General features: G+C 37.3%; 1 protein-coding gene across 1 annotated transcript in view; it reads left to right on the top strand.

The window, feature by feature from the left end:
• The window catches only part of LRBA (LPS responsive beige-like anchor protein), a 411,018-nt gene that overhangs the window by 34,303 nt on the left and 355,048 nt on the right, over nt 1–21,667 (top strand). The window contains 13 exon segments of the mRNA XM_055797819.1: nt 6,779–7,010; nt 7,140–7,240; nt 9,437–9,532; nt 12,765–12,886; nt 12,991–13,117; nt 14,319–14,438; nt 14,753–14,899; nt 15,741–15,938; nt 16,596–16,729; nt 17,987–18,095; nt 18,219–18,371; nt 19,380–19,548; nt 21,453–21,532. Of these exon segments, the coding sequence (XP_055653794.1) occupies nt 6,779–7,010; nt 7,140–7,240; nt 9,437–9,532; nt 12,765–12,886; nt 12,991–13,117; nt 14,319–14,438; nt 14,753–14,899; nt 15,741–15,938; nt 16,596–16,729; nt 17,987–18,095; nt 18,219–18,371; nt 19,380–19,548; nt 21,453–21,532 (1,788 nt within the window).

Raw genomic sequence — 21,667 nt, 5'->3', positions numbered from 1 at the left:
TTTTGATTTTTTTTTTTTAGATTTGTTATTTTGGCAGAGTCATTTTAACATATACATAGATTTAGCTCTGTGCCGTTTTAATGATCTGTTCTATGTCTCAGCTTAACCGGATAGGGGATATTTGCTACTCTTTCACGTGTAAATTAGGTAAGTTGTGTGCCTTTTGTAGTCAGCAATTGCCAAGTTTTGTAGTCAGCAATTGCCAAGTTGAAGAAACCCTGGTTATTTTATACAATCAATACTTAAATGTAAACTTTTCTGCTAATTTGAAATCTTATGCAGTTGTATTTCCAGGGATACAGCTTTCTTCTTCTTTGTGACAGAGCATGAGGTATAAGCTGCTGATACAAAGCTGTCTTGTGGAGGAAGAGAAATATACTGTGCTGAGACACTATCTTAAAAATGTGTAGTACTGAGTTAATGGTTTCAGATACAACATTAGGTGGCAGTAGTAGACTCTTAACACCTTGTGGGTGCTTGTTAGATTTACGTTTAGGTAATTTCCAAACCAGAACCAGATTTGAAGAAATTTTATTTTAATATAGAATGTTCATGGTACATCACTATGAAGGGAAGCAATGGGAATGATTTTTTTCCTGAATGATCCAGCTTTGATGATAGTTAATAACAGTATTGAACAGAATCATCAGAAAGCATCAAGGTGAAAGTGGGTGCAGTGTTCTGCAATGCCACTACTGATGTGCCTGGTTTAAAATGGACCTTTCCAATTTGCCAGGTAAACGAAGGTGTAGGCTTTGTTAGGAACTTGACAAGAGGAGAGACAGCAGCTAATTAAGAAGAAAATGTACTTCTGTCTGTTTCTTATTTCCCTTAAAAAACAGAAGAGATGAGTACTATTAATATTCTTTTTTTTTGTAGTGTAACTGTTGGGTACTGTTGGATGAGGTGGAACTGCTGACTTGAGCCTGATATATCAGCAGGAAATGTTGTGGTTTTCCACTTAAGAAATACCGGTTTGCTCTTTGATTGTTTTTGGGTTTTCTGAGTTGTTTTTGTTTTGGAGTTTTTTTTGAACATGGAAAAAAGTAAATCCAAAGTTGGAGCAAGATTAAAGAGGATGCTTATGGAGGAGGCTTGAATAGAATCTTTCCTTCTGGTCACTTTCTGGTCTCATGTTACTTTAAACTTTGAGTGAAGGTAGCAAATGAAAAATCATCTAGGTCTTGCTGGAAGGTTATGACCTTACTTTCATGTTACTTGTACTTTGTTTAGTTTTTCTGTTGCATTATGGTTGACATAATGGCAATATATTGAAGAAAAAAAAGTTGACATCCAAACTTTTTCTGTCTCTTATTTACCTCCCTATAGCCTCTCTGGGCCTGAGCCCTGTTTTGTCATGTTTTCATGTTTTCACTAACTTGACATTCCTGCTAATGTTACTATTTCATATACTTACCCAAACTATCAACAGGCTTTCCTGCCTAATATCTCCTCTTAAGAGTTAAATTTTAATATGTTTTTACCTCCAAGTGTTGTGTTAGTGCTAGAGAAGACTATGTGGAAAAGGAGGGGGTGAGGGGGGCAGAGAATGGATTGCTGCTAATCACTATGTTTGAGTTACTCTTTTTTTCCCCCACCTTTTTGCCCTTGTTGTCTGTGGAGGCCTTTCCAAATCAGAACCATCTTTTTATCACACCCAGAACATGTACCACAGTGTTGACTTTTTACCGTTTGTGTCCCCTCAGGGGATTTGACTGGCTTAGGATCACTTCTGATCCTGTGAGATCCTTACCCTAAAGAAATTTTGGTTCTTATACTTTGAAATCTTTGGCATGTATTTTTGATGATCAATAAATTTGGTTTTAGTTTCTGAATACATAAAAGGGAATGGAGTCCAGGAGGTGGGTTATTACTTTGGTGGAAGATAAGAGTAAATGTGGGCAAAGAATATTAACGTTTATTGTTGCTCAGAAGCATGATGGCTAAAATGAATCCATCTTTTTTGTGCTTGTGTTTTCCAGAAGCTGCTTTCAGATTTCATCATTGAGGGATGAAAAACATTCTTTAGTTGTTGTTTGTTTTTGGTTTTGTGGTGTGGTGTGGTTTTTTTTTTTTTTTTTTTAATCCTTGGGTCAACTGACATAATGTACAATTGCATTAAGAACAGGACCATTTTGGATAGCTTAGCAATTTTGTGAACAGAGGTAAAATGTGGGGTATATATCAAACCTTTAATTCTTGAAATAGCAACTGGTTTAGCTTCAGCACATTTTTCTTGATGTGGATCTTGTAGAAGTACCTTACTCTTATAAATAGAGGATTTCAGGCAGTTACCAGCTTTGTACACACATCTTTGTGGGTTCTTATGTGTGCCAGCAGCCCAGAAAACCAACTGCATCCTGGGCTGCATCAAAAGAAATGTGATCAGCAGGTTGAGGGAGGCGATTCTGCCCTTCTCTGCTCTGGGGAGACCCCACCTGGAGTACTGCGTTCAGCTCTGGGGGGCCCCAACATGAGGAAGCCGTGGACCAGCACGAGTAGGTCCAGAGGAGGGCCACGAGGATGATCAGAGGGCTGGAGCACCTCCTGTATGAGGACAGGCTGAGAGAATTGGGCTCCTTTAGCCTGGAGAAGAGCAGGCTCTGGGGAGACCTTAGAGCAGCCTGCCAGTGCCTAAAGGGGCGTACAGGAAAGATGGGGATGGACTTTTTAGCAGGGCAAATAGCGATAGGACAAGGGGGAGTGGCTTTAAACTGAAAGAGGGTAGATTTAGATGAGATATTGGGAAGAAATTCTTTACTGTGCAGGTGGTGAGACACTGGCCCAGGCTGCCCAGAGCAGCTGTGGGTGCCCCATCCCTGGCAGTGCTCAGGGCCAGGCTGGATGGGGCTGGGAGCAGCCTGGGCTGGTGGAAGGTGTCCCTGCACGTGGCAGGGGGTTGGAATTAGGTGATCTTTAAGGTCCCTTCCAACCCAAACTGTTCTAGGATTCTGAAATTTTCACTGAGATAGAGCTGACTGTTTGACTGCATTTTTCTTTTTTTCCTTCATGGGATAGGCATTTTCCATTGGATAGGCATTAACCATAATAGTTTTGGACATACTAAAGAAACAATTCTGAGGTCACAAGGTCAACATCTTGAGGAAAAGTGACATTGCGGTTTGCTTGGTTAATAGTTGTTTCATTCTGGCTTTGGTGGACAAAACAAGTACGTTTGTCTTGATGTGTAGGTTATCTAGTAGCCAGAAGGATGAGGAAACTCTGCAGAAGTGAAGGTTTTTTTTTTGAGGTTTGTGCTAAAACTGTGGAGATAGAGCCCTGTAGTTCTCCCAGGTATAGCAAGGTTGGGTTTTCCAGGAGTAATGCTGATTATGGTCTTGACTTGATTTCTCTTTTTCTGTTGTAGTTCATTGAAATACAATTCCTCATGTTTTCTTACAGGTTTTTGAAATATTTTATATCTGTCACTGGGACAAATTACTTTAAAATAGATTCATAATCCAGATCATGACCTTTCAGTGAAGTGGACCTTGACTGTGTTTATTCTGAGCCATTTTCTGCATGCTGTAGTTTGGCAGTTGCTCACCCAAAGAGTGCACTATCTCTTTTATATTTTGGATATTTTCTCCCATTTTGTTAGATAAAAGACTTAAGGCAAAGAGAGGCTTGTCGTGTTTAAATTGGCTTTTTGTTTCTATTTAGAAGTGAGGTAGTGCTATTTTATACTTAACATTAATGCTATTATGTTGACTTCTCATTAATTTGGTTCTCTAAGGGGGTAAAAAAACTCCAACCCACACTCTCTGAATGTGTAGATAGAAATTGCTGTGCGGTATTTTTCCTGCTCTTAATCAGCTAAATGTAGAAACATTTTACCAAAAAGTTTTAGGTATTGGTTTAGTTTACATATTTTTCAAAGGTAAATAAAACAGGCAAAATGTAAAATTTGTGAGGATGTTTCTGAATACATTGAATACTGCCCTTTAAAACCATTCCTGTAAGCTTACACTTAAATCTACATGCTGAAGAAAGAAAACGTTATGCCACCCTGTAGGTTGCTATAAAGATTGTTTATGCAGCTCAACACAGGACTTAAAATAAGTTGAATTGGAGAATTTTGAAAAATGTACTGTGCGACATAAGAGACCAAATCATGCTGAAGTGCAAGGAAAGACTATACATCAGTTCAAAGGCTACATTATTCAAAAAAATACAACCATAAAAAAGGTAATAAGATTACATTCTCACACTTCATGGCTAGTAAGGTGCATTAAGCTGCTCAGATATTCATAACTTACTGTGACATTTGGGAAGATTACATTTTGCTGTGCACAGCCATTACTGCAGCACAGATAATAACTAGCCAATGCATGGACCTGGATTATGATCCCTGTCATTGGAAACAAATTTGTGTTTTGAAGGTTGATCAGTTTCAAATCATTATTAGAAAGGGTTAATATGACATACTGTGGGGGGTGTGTGTGCTTATGTGTATCTAATGGATATGCATACATATAGTACATCAACTGCACTGTGCCTTTGGTATATTGCTTTCTCTGTCAATTTTTTTGTCCTCACTTCCCTTAAAGAAATGTTAAAATGGTAATTATTTCTACCATAGCATAATATTTCCCAAATGTACTTGCTGAAATGTGTATGTTTGCAGATTAGATTGGAAACCTAATTTGACAGCTTCCTGGATGGGTGGTTACTGATAATAGTGTATCTAGCCAAAAATGAAAGATTGGTGGTGTAGACTATAGGGTGAAGGTAAGGTCACCTCTAGTTGCTGTATATGGTTTTGGTGTGATAATTGATGGTTGGCAGATAGTTAAAACCAAATGCATGAAGAGTTGAATTTCTTGTTAAGAATTAGCAGGTGGTTCGTGGCTAGATTTTAACCTTCAGCTATTCTGTCTGTACACAGAATGAAGTATTTTCTTTGTTTCTTAACTTGATGGTGAGAGAGACAGTGGCTTCTTGAGGAATACCTCAGTTTTGTAAAGGCTGATAACATTAGTGTAAAATAAACTGTTACATTGGTTATGTATTTTACATTTCCAAACATTTTGTTCAGGGTTTTTAAGAGGGTGTGTGTACTTTTTTCATTGCAGTTGTTTGTGATAATGCTGTGTTAATCCATTCTGCTCAGCATTCTCCCTTGAATTCTACCTTATGGAGCTTTCTTGAGGTAGGCCTCTGCTCCATCTTATGGAAGGGGAAAACTGAGGCTTGGAGAATGATAATGACTTGATAGATTTGTTTGAGTTGACAGCATGAGTTGATATAGAGAAGCTGAGAATATAATTCAAGTCTCCCCATTCAGTTCCTGCGATTTCCCTTGATATTAAGGAAGCATCTGATAGAAAATTGTGTAATTATTTTTCATGACCAAGAGGGGAGAAAATGGAAAAGTGTAAATTACTGTTTAGAAATTGTTGCCATGAGACATTGTCTATTCTGTCATAAAAGCAGTAACTTTCTCTGCTTCTTGTGGTGTTTGGCATTACTGATTTATACCCTGAAGACCAAGGATTGCTTCTTCAATGACAAGATTTAGACACTTGAAGAAAATGTATGGTAATTTCAGTAGTTAATGAAGAGTGTATATTCTGTTCCATTGGGTAAGTTTATCTTCAGATCCTGACTAGCTGAGAGAAGCTGTTGGAGCTAATACAGGAGCAAGTTATTATATGTGTTTTGGGACAGTTTTTACATGGTGTGACTTCAAGTGACAGTACTGAAAGCTTGTGAGAGGAACACCATGTAGGACCAAAATGATGTCTTTTGTTAGACAAACTTGTAGCAGTGCGAATGAGCTGAGATACTTTTGATCATGAGTCCATTTTGATTGTTTGAGTCAGTGCTATCTGAATTGCTATTTGTATGATGGTATGTAATAGGTATTTTGGCAAGCATGACACGTTTTCAAGGTTAATGTAGTTCTAAAGTCCAAGAGAAGTTTAAAAAATGGATGGAGGGAATTGAGGTGGAGGAGTTAGGTTAGTACAATCCATCTTTCCTTCAAGTGGAATTGTTATTTTGTTGAGTACACAAATGAGAACGAAGTAGGTTATTTCCTTTCCCCACCTCCACCTCCTTGGCACATGCATATGTACTTGGTTACTCACTGTATGTTCAAACAAAGCCTGCATCTAGGAGACTTGAAATATTACAGGATTTAAGTGCCTTAGCTGTAGCATAGTCAAAGGCTTCAAACAGTGGTGCTGTTTCACGTTCATACAAACATAGCAATCCTTTGCTTCCTTTTAATATCTGTGACTACTAATGAAACTGGCAGTTAATACTTAACCAGCTTTATTCAATATCTCAGGAATGACTCTTAAGTGTTTGTAAGTGGTAATATTTCTGATGTGCATCAGCTCCTTCTGGCTAGAATTGCCCTCTTATTTGAGGTGTGTTAAGCACATGCAAAGGAAAGCTTTTAGGGCCAGTCCAGGCCATTTAAGGTGTCTTAGCTGACTTGGCACTCTCACCCTGTTTTAGAGCACTCTCTTGGCCTCTTCACTTCTCTGCTGTGTGGGGTAGCTCAGGACATCTGTATCTTAAGCTACCCAAATGTCGTTCTGCAGCAATTGTCTGATAGTAGGTGACACCTTAGGAGCAACTTTGTTGAAGTTACTCAACAGAACTTGAAACAGAGGAAGAATAAATGATATATTGATACTGGCCTCATTATGGGTTTTTTAGCTTATGTCTTTCATAGCTTGCTTCTTGCAGAATAAATAACTTCAAACATGGAATGGTACTTTGATATCTTTGTCTTAAGGTTTTCTTAAAATCTTTTGTCTGAAAGCTTGTTGGGGGCCACTTTGACTTGGAAATGAACTTCATCATCCAAGAAGGAGAAGGCATAACCTGCATGGTAGACTTGCTGGACAAGTGTGACATCACCTGCCAGGCTGAGGTGTGGAGCATGTTTACAGCAATCTTGAAGAAAAGTATACGCAATCTACAAGCATGCACAGAAGTGGGGCTCGTTGAACAAGTACTCAAGAGGATTGATAGAGCTGACAACATGATTGCAGGTATGGTTTCACCCAGTGTCTGACTCAAACTGTATTCCTTTAATGTAAAATATCATGGAAACATTTAATTAAGTGATAGAAATTAGACATTTTATCAAGTGATTACATTTCTGTTCTTTTCCTTTTCAGATCTCTTAGTGGATATGCTGGGTGTGTTGGCTAGCTATAACTTGACAGTTCGAGAACTAAAGTTATTCTTCAGCAAGCTTCAAGGAGAAAAAGGGAGATGGGTAAAAGAAAACACAAAATTGAAAGCATTTTTGTGGTGTTGCTTGTATTTTTCCTAATGCTCGTAACTTAAAAGGTTATTTGATAACCTTTATAATAAACAAATTTTAAATGTACCAAGAAATATAGGATGTTTTTTGGTATTACATCAATGCATCTTTTTACTTGCAAGCAATTAAAATACAGAGAGTAGAATAGTGATGAAATTAAATTTCCTCCTGGATCTACAGATTGGATTGGTCTTTTTGAACACCTGGGAATAATATGTTGACTCTAAGCTTGTAAATCCAGTTATGTGAAACTTGAAGGAAAAAGGATTAAATTTTTTTGAAGACAAAAGAGAGAAATTAAAAAAGTGTCTACAGCGGCAGTTCAGTGTGCTCCTATTTTCACACTTGTTGTTCTTTACCTGAAGATTGAAAAAAAATTACCTTGCTAAGGAAGTGAAAATTTATGGCAGAAATTGAAATGAACTCCAGCTGAAAAATTATATCCTATGTTTTCTCCTGCTCCTGTGTGAATTACAAAGTGAGAAGAGGGTCTCCTTTTAATGTTGAGAACCTCCTTTCCTAAACTGAAAATTTGTATGTTGTAGAGGCCACTGGATGAAGTTTTCTTCAACACAAACACATTGTTAGAATAGTTTCCAATTCCTGGAAAACAATAATTTTAACTGCTTTGAATTTTAATTCAGCCCCTGTTATGTCTAAATAGTCTACCTAGTGTAGGGAAGGGTAGCACAATGTCAAATAAAAAAAAAATGCTTTCACTATAAAAGCCAGTATGCACAAGTAATATAAAATTTTTTAAAAGACCCTTTGAAATAACAAAAACTTTGCAGATCTTAACTTGCTCAAGTAAAAATACTCTAAACTTAACAGAGGGTTTAAACTTAATAATTGAACATACAGAGTATATTTAACCATAGATGAATTAAAGTTGTCTCTCCGTAACATTAACTTTTTCATTTCCTGTCTCTCTGCTATTTGCATTTAATTTCCTTTCTTTATTAAAAACTAAATATAGAGAAAAGGAAGAGAAAAATGCCATGGTTGCATTGCTAAGGAGTTGCACAACTCCATAAATCTTAACATCAGCGGTGCTGTAAAGATACAAAGTATTTGGCTACAACAGATATTACCTGGGTGAATTCTACAGTGCTGAAGACATCTAAGCAGTTCAGTGTTTCATCCTCACTTTTAATATAGATTCATGAAGCACTGTTTATCTGACTATAATTTTGGTACATTTAAAATACTTGTAAACATTCACCCTCTGAAAACTGAGCATTGCATGATCCATTAGAAGAGGGGGAAAAAGTGCACTTTCAGGAAAAGATCAGAAGTGTAAAATTGTGGTTTAAAAATAGATCTACTGTAAAGTTATAAAGTGGTAAAAGAAGATGCACAAAATTGTTCTGTCACTATGACCAGTATTTGCTGTACTGTTCTGACCTCATATACTTGATTTGAAGTTTATAGTTTTTTTGCTGAGTATTACAACAAAACCGATGCAGAATTAGGGTGGTGGTGGGCAAGTGTTAAGTATTCACCCTGAGCACTCAGTTTAGGTGCTCCAAACTACCCTTGAGACTTGAATATTTCTCCATGAACTTAAATGAAGGGATATGTGTGACCAAAGACACTTTAGTGTATGACTGTAGTCCTGATGAAAATAATTCTGTCTGCTGATCCTCCCTCTCCCTTTTGCTAAGTATTCTCCATCTCCCTTGTGCTGGCACAGGTCTCATGCAGCCACATCCAAGACTGCTGTAACTGAAAATGGGGGTTTGCATTTGTTTCCCCTAAACTGGTTTCCAGCTGGATCAGTTAATTTTCTTTAGCTCACTGCAAATCCATTCAAATGGTAGCACTGATGGGAATGAACAGGTAGAGGGAGGAACCAACATTCAGGGTCAGTTTAATTTATGCTGGATGAAAGTGTCTCTGGCCTTTGAGTCCTTGATTCAGTTACCTGATTAACTGTGTTTCAGTGCACCTAATGCATATTGTGTGAAGGGATCCATGACTTTGTTAATGTTGTTTGAGTGTTAAGTGTCTTACCAGAATAATACTCAACCATGTGCAAAGCTTTAAAATGTGTGAAAATTTGTCAAAATTAATTTTTTGTGTGTATAGTTTTTGCTTTCTTACAGGTGTGTTTTATTTATTTACAAGTGTAGTAATTCTCTTTGTCAGCCACCACATGCTGGGAAGTTACTGTCTGTGTTAAAACACATGCCTCAGAAGTATGGACCTGATGCCTTCTTCAACTTTCCAGGAAAAAGTGCTGCAGTATGTAGATATTTCAAGTCTCTTGTTTGTTGGTCTATTGTTCTATTATGGTCATTGGTTATTTTAATTTGTGATGTTCTTTTGTCTCATTTGTCATTGTCATACTTAGAATTTTAACCAAATTTTTTTCTCTGCCTGACACCTACATTATGCCTAAGTAGTCATGCTTATAATAAATGTGCATTATCACTCTAGAAGGACAAATACTATTACATAAAGAATGGATGTAAATGAGGCTTTTTTTTTTTCTTCCCAGACTGTTCAGTTAAATCTTGTTGCAAGGAAAATCTGCCTGCTTTTTACTGTCCTGTTTCTGTGGGAATGGTGCTTATGTTCATATACAATATGTGTGAGAGTGGCCTTGTGGTGGGGTTGACCTTGGCTGGACGCCAGGTGCCCAGCAAGCCACTCTATCTCTCCCCTTTCTCAGTTGGACAGGGGAGAGAGAATACAATGAAAGATTTGTGGGTTGAGGTGAGGACAGGGAGAGAGCGCTCACCAATTCCTGTCATGAGTAAAAGAGACTCAACTTGGGGAAATTTAATTTATTACCGATCAAGACAGGGCAGGGTAATGAGAATTAAAAAATAAATATTAGAACACTTCCCCCCAACCCCTCCCTTCTTTCTGGGCTCAACTCCACTCGCAATTGCTCTGCCTCCTCCCCTTGAGTGGTACAGGGGGATGGTAGTTAGTTCATCACATGTTGTCTTGGCTGCTCCTTCCTCCTCACACCCTTCCCCTGCTCTGGTGTGGGGTCCCACCCATCAGAGATAGTCCTCCACGAACTTGTCCAATGTGGGTCCTTTTCCGTGGACAGCAGTTCTTCATGAACTGTTCCAGTGTGGGCCCTTCCCATGGGGTGCAGTCTCTCGGGAGCAGACTGCTCCAGTGTGGGTCCCCCATGGGGTCACAAGGCCTGCCAGCATACCTGCTCCAGTGCAGGCTTTCCTCTCCATGGGGCCACAGGTCCTGCCAGGAATCTACTGCAGTGTGGGTTTCCCACAGGGTCACAGCCTCTTTTGGGCACATCCACCTGCTCCAGTGTGGGGCCTTCCATGGCTTGCAGGTAGATATCTGCTCAGCTGCTTAGTTCCACGAGCTGCAGAGGGACAGCCTGTCTCACCATGGTCTTCATAGGCTGCAGAGTAGTCTCTGCTCCAGTGCCTAGAGCCATCTCCTCCCCTTCCTTCACTGACCTTGTTGACTGCCGAGTTGTTTCTCTCACATATTCTCACTCCTGTCTTCCATCTGCTGTTGCACAGTAGTTTCCCCTCTGCCTTCTTAAATACGTTATCACAGAGGCTCAGCTTTGGCCAGTGGTGGGTCCATCTCGGAGCTAGCTCTGTTGGGCATGGGGGAAGCTTCTGGCATCTTCTCACAGAAGCCACCCCTGTAGCCACCTCTGCTACCAAAACCTTGCCATGCAAGCCCAATGCAGCCTTACATGTGGAAATATTTGCTAGTGAAATCACAGAAAGTGTTGAACTTGAAGTGGCCATATTTGCAGCATTTGTTTGTTCTTTTAATGATCAGTTGATGCGATAACATATATTGCTTATAAGGATTTGCTGAGAAAATGGATCCTAGACATGTATAGGCTGAATAATCATGAGAGAGTATTAAATTTCACTATGATTAGTTTTCTCATAATTGTTCAGATGAGTGATTAATTTTGAAGTTCTGTGGTGTTCACTTGAAAAACAATTTGAAATGAAATAGGTAGTTGGAAAACTCTGTGCAGAATCTTCTGTAGGATTTTACACGTATCAACACTTTTACTTCTAAAATGGTAGAATGAAATAGTATGTTAAAATTGTCATGCTTAGTTCAGAATATTTGGGTAAGATGTACCAGATGACTCATTACATTTTTGTTCACATAAATCCATTAGCTTTCTGCCTCGGTGGCTTGAGACTAAATTTCACCAGCTTTATGACATAATGAATTTTTTGGAATGATAACTGCAGAAGGATTTTTTTAGTAATTGGCATCTTTGTTTATCACATGAAATAGAACTTGGCAATAGACAGACATGTTTTTGTTCTTTTTGGCTCCTCATGTACTGTTTCTGCACTTCTAATAATTGTGTTGAATGCATGAACTGTATGTGATATTGGAGTGCCTCAGTAACCTGAATGTGAACATCCTTATATATTTTTACATTATGAAGTCTTAGAAATTAAGTATTTAATATAATTACTCCAAGATCCATTGTGAGTTAAACCAAATGATAGCGCTACCAGTTTGCAAAAGTTGGGCTCAGAGACATGCAGACTGATTAGTTAGCTGGTATAAAGAAGGATTTATAGCATTTTGTTTGGTCAGGGATAGCTGAACCGAGCGCGAGAGCATAATAAGGAGTCTGGCGACACTCAAGTTCTTTGATGTTTTTTTGTTCATTGGTGTTGATCATCTGGACAGCATCTTTGATCAGAGGTTATGGCAGTCTTAGTTGAAGTGGGTATTACAAATCTGTGCAGCAAAACAGTGGAAAGTTAACGGTAATGTTAAAAAAAAAAAACAAACCCAAACCCAAAACTCCGAACCCCCCCCAACCTGCACACAATAAAACCAGACTGTTTGAAACAAAGGGTCCTAGGGTCCTGCCACACAGTTTATAACTTAAGAACTTTAGAACTAACCTAAACACAGTGTTTGATATGAGGATTTTGGCTGGTGGGGATTGTATTACCTTTCTTCTAAGAAAGTTTGTAAATCTGTTGTATTCTAACTTGAAGGCTACATGCATATGAGTTTCAAAAGAGAAAAGAATCTCTTAAGTGAAACGTGTATGATTCTGTTTTTGTGACCAACTTCTTTTCATAATCAGTTATTTTCCTGAATACCAATACTAGGTGAAAATAAGTTTAGAAATGTGATTATTCTGTCAGGCTACCACAAAACCAAATCAACTTGAATTTGCATTTTGAGGAGTTTTTGTGCTGTAAGACTTCCACTAACGCTTTTACTTTTTGAAGTGTAGGTTACTGTTAATAATCTTTGAGATAAAAAGACCAGTTTTTAAATATTTAGATTAATTAAATATTTTAACAATGGAGTACATAAAGCACAGGAGTTAGACCAGATTTTTTTTTAGTATATAGAAACTGTACACATTTGTAGTGTATATCTGTATATCAGTATACATTTGTAGTGTGTATCTTAAGCTGTGTACTGTTACTATTGTGATGTAGATCTTTCTACGTGAATAACTTCTTGCTTTCTTTAGGCTATTGCCTTACCTCCTATAGCCAAGTGGCCATACCAGAATGGATTTACTTTCCACACTTGGCTAAGGATGGATCCAGTAAATAATATCAATGTGGATAAGGATAAGCCTTACTTATATTGGTAAGTATTATGTAAAACCGTATTTCTGATTTTCACTTTCTATTAATTGTTCAATGATTTCTGCTTCCATTTGCGTATGTGCTGATTTTGTTCTAATTTGTTAGTTTTCGAACAAACAAAGGACTTGGTTATTCTGCTCACTTTGTTGGCGGCTGCTTGATTGTAACATCCATAAAATCAAAGGGAAAAGGTTTCCAGCATTGTGTAAAATTTGATTTCAAGCCACAAAAGGTGAGTAAAAATAACAAAACCTTTCAGTTTCATGAATTTAAAAATGTAGCCTAGGGGGAGTGTTCTTTCTGTAGAACAACAGTTATACTGGAATGAGCAAAACAAATTTGTGTTCAGAATTCTTACTTCTTTTTGATTTTACTTATGAAATGTATAAGAAAGAGCTGGAAAATGCAGTTTACTAGAAGTTTTATGAATTTGAGACGTGTAAATTCTTGGAGAACTTTTAGTACATATACACAGCTTGGAAGTTAAAAGGCTTGTGATTTTTAACTTCTCTGTTTATACTGTGTTTTCTCCTACCTCCAGACATTCTCTTCTCCTTTTCCTAAAGGGTTTTGCTAAGGCTCCTCTTTCTTGATGTGGACAAATTCAGTGTTATTTTAAGAAAGCGAGATTACTAAGCCACATTTAGTTTTCTTAATCCAGCTAGGACCATTCGTAGGAGTTTGGTCATCTTACATGTGGGAGAACAACAGATTCAGCGTTGAAAGTATATTATACTTCATGTTCATTCAGGTTATCCATAAAATTGTCATCTTGCGTTTGGTGCTTTATTCAATGTATTTTTTCAAAGGTAAGAATTATAAAATATTAGTTGATTTTGTTGCTGATGTTCAAGGCTGCTCGACGACTTAGTATTATACTATGCTGAAAATGTTTCCTTTTTCAACTAGATATTCTGCTAATGTTTTTAGAGCAACTGGTGTAAACATTTTTGTGGGAGAACAGGCCTCCTCAGGAATTCCTTATCAGTAATCCCTTGCTGTAAATATGGATTCTGTTTGTGATAATTTGACATGTACAGCCTTTGAAAGTCTTCAGTCTGGAGCCATCCTTGCTCTTTGGAATGACACTTGCAGTAGTCCATCATGCTAAGAGTAATCCAACTTGGGACTTATTTACACCATGGTTTCAGTGTAGATTTGGTTCAGCATTGCCATGAAGATTTTTTGAGTTCTATGCCATAAATATCTTTTAAGCTTCTGTGTCTGCTTTTTGTAGCAAAATGGCATATTATGCTTTGACATAGCTATGCAAGAAAACTCACCAATGACTTAATCTCTTCTACTTAAAATAAATCTTTCGGTCTTAATTTAATTCACATAAATAGTTGAATTTGTTCTACTATGTCCCACTTTAATGCATAAGCCATTTTGAGTGTCTATAGTATTATATCAATTATTTTCTTATCATTTAGTGGTATATGGTTACTATAGTGCACATCTATAATCGCTGGAAGAATAGTGAACTTCGATGTTATGTGAATGGGGAACTGGCGTCTTATGGAGAAATAACATGGTTTGTCAACACCAGTGATGTAAGTAATCCCTGTATACTAATGTCTATAGTTGATCATCTTGAATGGATTACATAGCTATCCTTTGCCATTTTTTTTAATAAACCTCCCCCATTTTATACCTTTTTAAAAAATGTTGAAATAAAATCAACAGCTTCTTGGTAGAGGAGTAGATTCTGCTTTTATACATATCAGAACTTAAAATATGTGTCTGCTGAGACCCTTAAATGCTTGTTCATGTAAAAATGATATTCCTTGTATTATACATCTTCTTTGCATAATTTGCTTGCATAGTGTATATTAAACCCTGTTACTGGGTTCTGTTTCATTTTCAGACTTTTGACAAATGTTTCCTGGGTTCTTCAGAAACAGCAGATGCCAATCGAGTGTTTTGTGGGCAAATGACATCAGTTTACCTGTTTAGTGAGGCTCTCAATGCTGCTCAGATCTTTGCCATTTATCAGCTTGGTTTGGGATATAAGGTAACTTAGAATTGACTATAAAATTTCTGAAGATTAATTCTGATAAGACTCTTTATGGTGGGTTTTAAGAATGTTGTGACACCTCTATGTACTTCTAGAAATCTTCTTCCCATATAATCTTTTTATTGAACTCTTCTGTATTTCTTCTATAAGCCTATGTATCACCTTACAAACTACAAGTAAGCATTAATTGAGTTATTTCATTTCTTAAAAAAATAATTCTGTTCATGTTCACTTTTCAAAATTTCAGTGTTGGTAATTGGGAGAGGGAGGACACCACTGATCTTCGGCTAGGTTCACTTTTTCACTGAGGATGAAAACTTCAGACCAAATATGATGTATTAGTTTTAGAAATTTAGCTTTATAGTTGATTGTGCTAGTCAGTTTTTTTCATGTCTGAAGTTAGTGCTGAGGCGTAGTTTTGCTGCAGTGATTTATTATTTGTTTTGTTGTAGCCTGAGGAGCACTAATTGAAGAATGTTATTCCCTAGCAGCTGTACAAACATACGCTAAAAAAGATGGTTCCTATTCTGTCTGCTTCTCAATTATCAGTTCCTTCTGAGTGAACATTGCTGACTGTCACTCTGTTTCCTAGCTAATGTGTTTCTTTTACATTACCCACCATTTTGGCAATGTCACTCTTCATGGGTCAAAAATTCTGCAGTTTAAATTCTGTAAAATTGTCTTTGAGTCAATGTTTTTATGAGACTTTCTGAAATGTTGCTAGATTTAAGAAGCAATGTTATAGTCAATTTTTGGCAATAATTGTGTTCTGGGCCATATTCTCAATATGTGTAATCTACTTTTTTTTTTGTTTCCTCAACTCTGGCCCCCAATCCAGGGAACATTCAAATTCAAGGCAGAAAGTGATCTCTTCCTTGCTGAACATCATAAATTATTGCTGTATGACGGCAAACTATCCAGTGCTATTGCTTTTATGTACAATCCAAGGGCTACGGATGCACAGCTGTGTCTAGAGTCATCCCCTAAGGATAACCCTTCTATTTTTGTTCATTCACCACATGCCCTCATGCTGCAGGTATATCAACATTTTCATAGATTTTGAGGATACAAATTATTTCTGTTTGAAAACCTAAAAACTCAAGTTTTACGAGGTTTTGGACAAGACTGGGAGCTGTTAATAGGTTGGGGTTTTGGGGTTGTCCCTGCTGCTGCGTACCCTGTTTCTTGAATTAACGTGAATGCACAGGAATCAAAAGAAAAAAAGTATATTTTATCAAATTTACAACCAAAAAAATGTCAGTATTACAAAGACTGTTAGCTTTTTTGAAATAATCCTTCTTAATTTCTGATTTATGTTCACTCCCCTACAGATATTGCCTATCTCCCATCCTTTGCCCCGTTGATATGATACCTTTTTCTTCCTTAGGCTTTGAATGCCTTAATCTTTTAATTTGTCAGAAGCTTTTCCTGGTGTTCTAGAGTTTTTCTATTACTAAAGAATTGGTTTAGAATTTCCAAGCTACCTCCTCTATTGATCTGAGGAACTACACTGTAGACTGTATCTAAAGCAATAGGTCAGCCAGACTGGGAATTTAGTGTGGCTGTGGCAGCCAGTTTCTTTCTAATTGGTAATAATACAATTTTTATATTTAGGAGATTTCAAACTCTTTCTAACACAGTTTTTAACAGTTTCTGAAAGCGATTTCAATATTTCTTAATTCTTCTTTGTCAGGATGTGAAAGCAGTCTTAACGCATTCTATCCAAAGTGCCCTACACTCCATTGGAGGAGTGCAGGTACTTTTCCCTCTCTTTGCACAGTTGGACTACAGGCAATATTCATCAGACCATGTTGACACAACTGTTTGGTGAGTCTATGTACTTACTGTGTTTTGTTCTTTGTTTCTTTAAGTAAAGGAAATTACTTCTTTATTAAGGAGCATAGTCATTTAAATTGTCTTGTGCAGCAATGAATTATGTGAAACAACAGAAAAGTGGCCTTGTTACAGGCAGGACCTCAACGTGATGTGCTTATTTATACCGAAGTTTCTAAATAGAATCAAAATATACACATAATTTCTACTTCACAATTATTTGTGTAACAATTACAGACAATTCTCTTGAGCTTATTCCTGTCATGGAAAAATCTGCTGGGGAAGGCTTGAAGAGCAACTCCAGGAAGGATGACGTTTTCAGCTACATGAAGTCATTCCCTGGAATTTTTTTGTTTTGTTTACATTTAGACTTTTTGGAAGATACTGTTACTCAGTGTTACTGCCAAGAGTTTTCTGTGGTCTAAACTCTGCTTCAACTCAGTCTGATTTCTGAACATCCAGGCACAGAAACCAGTGGAGCTCTTACGTTAGAGCGTAATTAATAGCAAAGGGACTGCTTTTTAGAATCCTGGTGTAGTTTTCTATGTTTCATTGCAATTGTAGTTTTGTGACTGATAAAAGATGATCTACATCCATATTGTTGCTAAGAAGGGGTGGTCACAGTGTTCCTTCAGCCAGTTGTATGTTCCTGGACCTCTCTTCAATTGGCTCAGATTTGGGCATCTATGTGACAAGTCAGGGATTTGTTTCAGTTGCAAACTGGCCGAGCATAGTGGGATTTTCAGCTAAGGTCTTAATTCATAGGCAGCAGTGCTGTGACGCAAGGCAAAGGGCATGAACATTCCTTTTGGCAGCAGTACAGAATTGAATTAACTTGAACCCATAGTAAAGCTGTGTCTAGAAAAATATTTACAATGTTTGCTCATCTGAAAGCAATAGGAAGTGGAATTGCTTTTGTTCCTATCTTGCAGAATTTTGAAATTGAAATAGAAAGCAGAGAAGTACATGCTTGACTGTTGCCTTTTTGCAAGGAGTTGTTTTTTCAGAATTTTGCTATTGCACAGTTATCTCAGAATCCAGAATTTCAAGTTAGAAAGTTAATTAAAAGTAAGAAGTTAAAGCTTTCAAAACTTGGTCTTGCTCTTCGTTTTAAAAATTCTGATCTGAGCACTTACGTAACATGTTAAAATTATTTCTGGGCTGTGTGATGGAAGTGTTTATTTGGAAATACTTTGTCTTGTTGTAACCCTTTAAAACTATTTTTCTCTACTAAAACATTATATTTTTCAGTTCCACTTTATTGGCTTTTATCATGGAGTTGTTGAAGAACTCTATTGCTATGCAAGAACAGATGCTTTCCTGTAAGGGCTTCCTTGTGATAGGTTATAGCCTAGAAAAGGTAAACCAAATCTTTCTCAATGTCTTACACTAATCTTGATTATTGGGTTTGGTTTTTTCTGAGAGAGAAATACTTTTCTTAGACTGTTGCAGGGCTCTTCCTTACGCAGATCTTCTTTTACAGTCTTCCAAAGCCCATGTTACCCGAGCTGTACTAGAACTTTGCCTTGCCTTTGCGAAATATCTGAGCAACTTGCACAACGGGGCGCCCTTACTGAAGCAGCTGTGTGATCATGTTCTCCTTAATCCTGCAATATGGATTCATATTCCAGCACAGGTAAAATTGTTTATGCATAAGATACCTTATGATATATCTTTTGATTTGGGAGTGTTGAGACTAAACCTGGACTCCTAGAATTATATGTCCTGGATCCCTAGCAGGAATCATACAGAAACTGTTTTCAGACTCTGCTTTTCTGCATGTAGCTATCAAGTTTTGCAGTCTCTCAGGGTTTTCAGGGAGTTTGGAAACCTGCAGTGTTCTGTAGAGCAGAGTTGGGAGTGACTTCTGCAGTCCCTCACCCAGTCAGTGTTGAAGACTGAGAAGGAATTTTGGATATGTTAGTTGGCAAAAAACCAGCAATTTTTAGGAGAGATTGTTCTGGGTGTGAGATTTGAAGTCTTCATTGAAATTGATATATTCCCCTCAGAGTACTTTTGGTGAATTTATGTTCTTTGAGAGCAAACAGCTTGGATGGAGACTTTACAATTAGTTCTACCTGAAACCTTCCTGCCATGTTTTTTGGCCTCCTCTGTAAGGGTTTGTTTTGCATTTCAAAAACTGGGACAGCACTAAAAATGCTACTGTTTAAGTCATTGTAAAACATTTGTTTGCTACAGCTAAATGAAGTTAGTAAGTATTATTTAAGTCATTTATTTCCTAGAAAAAAAAAAATGGAAAGAAGATATGTAAATGTTTAAGCCTATAATAAATATACACCTTTCTATAATACTTCCTCTGCGACTGTTGTGAACAGGTTGTGAAGAGGTTGGGCTCGATGATCTCCAGAGGTGCCTTCCTATCTCAGCTATCAGTGGTTGTGTGAATACCATACACTCATGCTCCTATGAGCATGGACCAACTTAAAAAAAACACAGCACTTATAGTTTTAGAAATAAAATGAAATTTTTCATCAGATTGCAAGGGTTTCAAGAGCTTTGTGACTGAGCTATGCAGAGAAAATCATATTTAAGACATTTTAATAGATGGAATTTAAGAATGCAGTTGTCTGATGTGCTGCAATTTTGCTATAATGATTTTTAATCTCCTGATTGGGTGTTGTAGGTTCAGCTGATCCTGTACACTTACCTGTCTACTGAGTTCATTGGCACGGTTAACATATATGGTGCAATCCGGCGGGTTGGGACAGTTCTTTTGGTCATGCATACCCTGAAATATTATTACTGGGTAGTCAATCCTCAGGATCGCAGTGGTATAACTCCCAAGGGCATAGGTATGTATTCATTTCTACTCTAACAAGCTGATGTTTATTTAAAAAAAAAACCCCTTGTATACAATGTGTAGGATAGAACTGTAAAAGAATTGTATTTTAATGGGGTGGGTTCACTGTAACGGTTTGAGCAGCGTGCTTTTGTCCATAGGATATTCTTGAAAGCTTTTTGATAATCTAATGGAAAATTTCTTAAGAAGTCATATCCTCTGTTATCAAAGACCTATGTGAATTAATACTAGATAGAGCTGGTCAGAGAAATGGTAGGATTTTGGAAGTGTAAATCTGTGCCTGAGAATGTGGTCTCTTTATGGAGCTTGTTCAAGTACTGGACAGTCTTTAAGTGCTTGATAATAGCAGTATAGCTGAAAACAAGCATACTGAGTCTATCTGACAAGTGTAGGGAGCTGAACTTGTTGCAAAACTGCTTAATAAGCGTGCTTAATCCAGACAGTGAACTCATGGCAAAAGTAATAAGAAATTTAGAACAGGTGTCTACTACTTGTCATTGACACGGAAGACAGCACAAGAGTACTTACTGATCCTAAGACAAAAAGCAAAAGGAATAGCTGCATGACTAAGAAATCCGTACTGTAAAAGAAACTGGGAGAAGTGAGACGTGCACCAGCATAACGTAAACATGTGCAGATGGAACTGGCATGGATAAGGGAATTGAGGCTGTTTGGGAAGTAAGACTTTATGACCCTTCTAATTGTTGTTCTGTGTTTTATGGGGCTGGGCACACAGCCTTGGCAAAGGATTAATTAAAATCTCTAGTCTCTCCTGTATGGAAGGAAGAAAGGCTCTGGAATTTCAGAGAGAGAAGCATGTGATGAAAGAGTGCTAGATACACTGGGAGTGAGTGCTCCTCAGTTATGTTCAACTTCCTGCCAGCAACTTCTCAAAATGACCAACCCTTCCTGTTAAGAGGGTTGCAAAGGTGGTTTTGTAGTATTTTGCATCCTGTAAGGAGCGAAGCTTGTGTGTGTTCTCCTTTTTTAGTGAAGATATGGCTTTACGTAATTATTTTCTGAACAGATTTCTTAAGCCTGAGGCAAGTGTGTGTGTAGGATAGTCTTACTAATACAGTTTAATGGCCTATTGACTAAACGGATCTATATTGAAAATAACTATTCTTAATCAAATACGCCTGTGGGCCTATACTGCATAAAACCAGATTTGTATGATCACTTACACTTGCTAGTTAGTTTGCTTTTCCGTGATGATAAAGATCATAAGAACTGTGAACCTATGAGCAAATGTAAAAACTATCCCTAAAAATATATTTGCTTTCTGTATGAAAGCTTTTACTTGGCTTTGACATTTAGTTGCACCTGTTTTTTTAACCTTTCTTCTCCTGGGAACTGCTCAGTATTTGAGTATTTAAAATGTTTCAGTGAAAGTCTGCTTTACACAGGAATGGCAAAACCAAGTTCTTTTGACTTTGAGTTAACAAATCAAGTCACAGCTTTCGAGGTAATCTTTATATATAAGATTGGAAGATTGATTTTTTTTGTTGTGTATATAGCCAGTATGTAATAATGGCATATAGTTCTTCCTTTGAGCTTCAGCAGAACCTTAAAAACAATTGTAAATTGCAAAAATCTGAAATCTGGAAATTCTGACATAAAGTTCTCATATCAGTCTTTGCATGGAATAGGTTCATAGACACTGCAAGGAAGTGGTAAAATCGTGAAAAGAATTTGGAGGGGTTGGGCATTTTGCTAATAAACAGTGTTAAAATGCATTACTGTTTTGTAGACTGAAGTGGAAGAAAGGTAACTTTACTTAGAACTGTGCTCTCTTCCCCCAGAAAATGCCTTTTATTTTTCATTACGTGAAAATGCATACTATGCTAATAACAACTGTTAATTTGCATGTCATATATCTACTTTCTTCTTTTGTAGATGGACCACGGCCTACTCAAAAAGAGATTTTATCTCTGCGAGCATTCTTGTTGATGTTCATTAAGCAACTGGTGATGAAGGTAGGACAACTTTAAATTATGATAGGATATCTAAGTTTCTTTGCATAAAGAAATACTCTTTAATACAGCATTTTTTATTAAGCATGTTGAACTTCGTAAACAAATAAGTAAATAAAAATACCATGTCAGGTGCAT

Source organism: Falco peregrinus, chromosome 2 (genome assembly GCF_023634155.1).
Source record: "Falco peregrinus isolate bFalPer1 chromosome 2, bFalPer1.pri, whole genome shotgun sequence".
Lineage (NCBI taxonomy): Eukaryota > Metazoa > Chordata > Aves > Falconiformes > Falconidae > Falco > Falco peregrinus.
The sequence above is the reverse complement of the archived record's forward strand: the minus strand, read 5'-3'. Positions and strand labels throughout refer to the sequence as shown.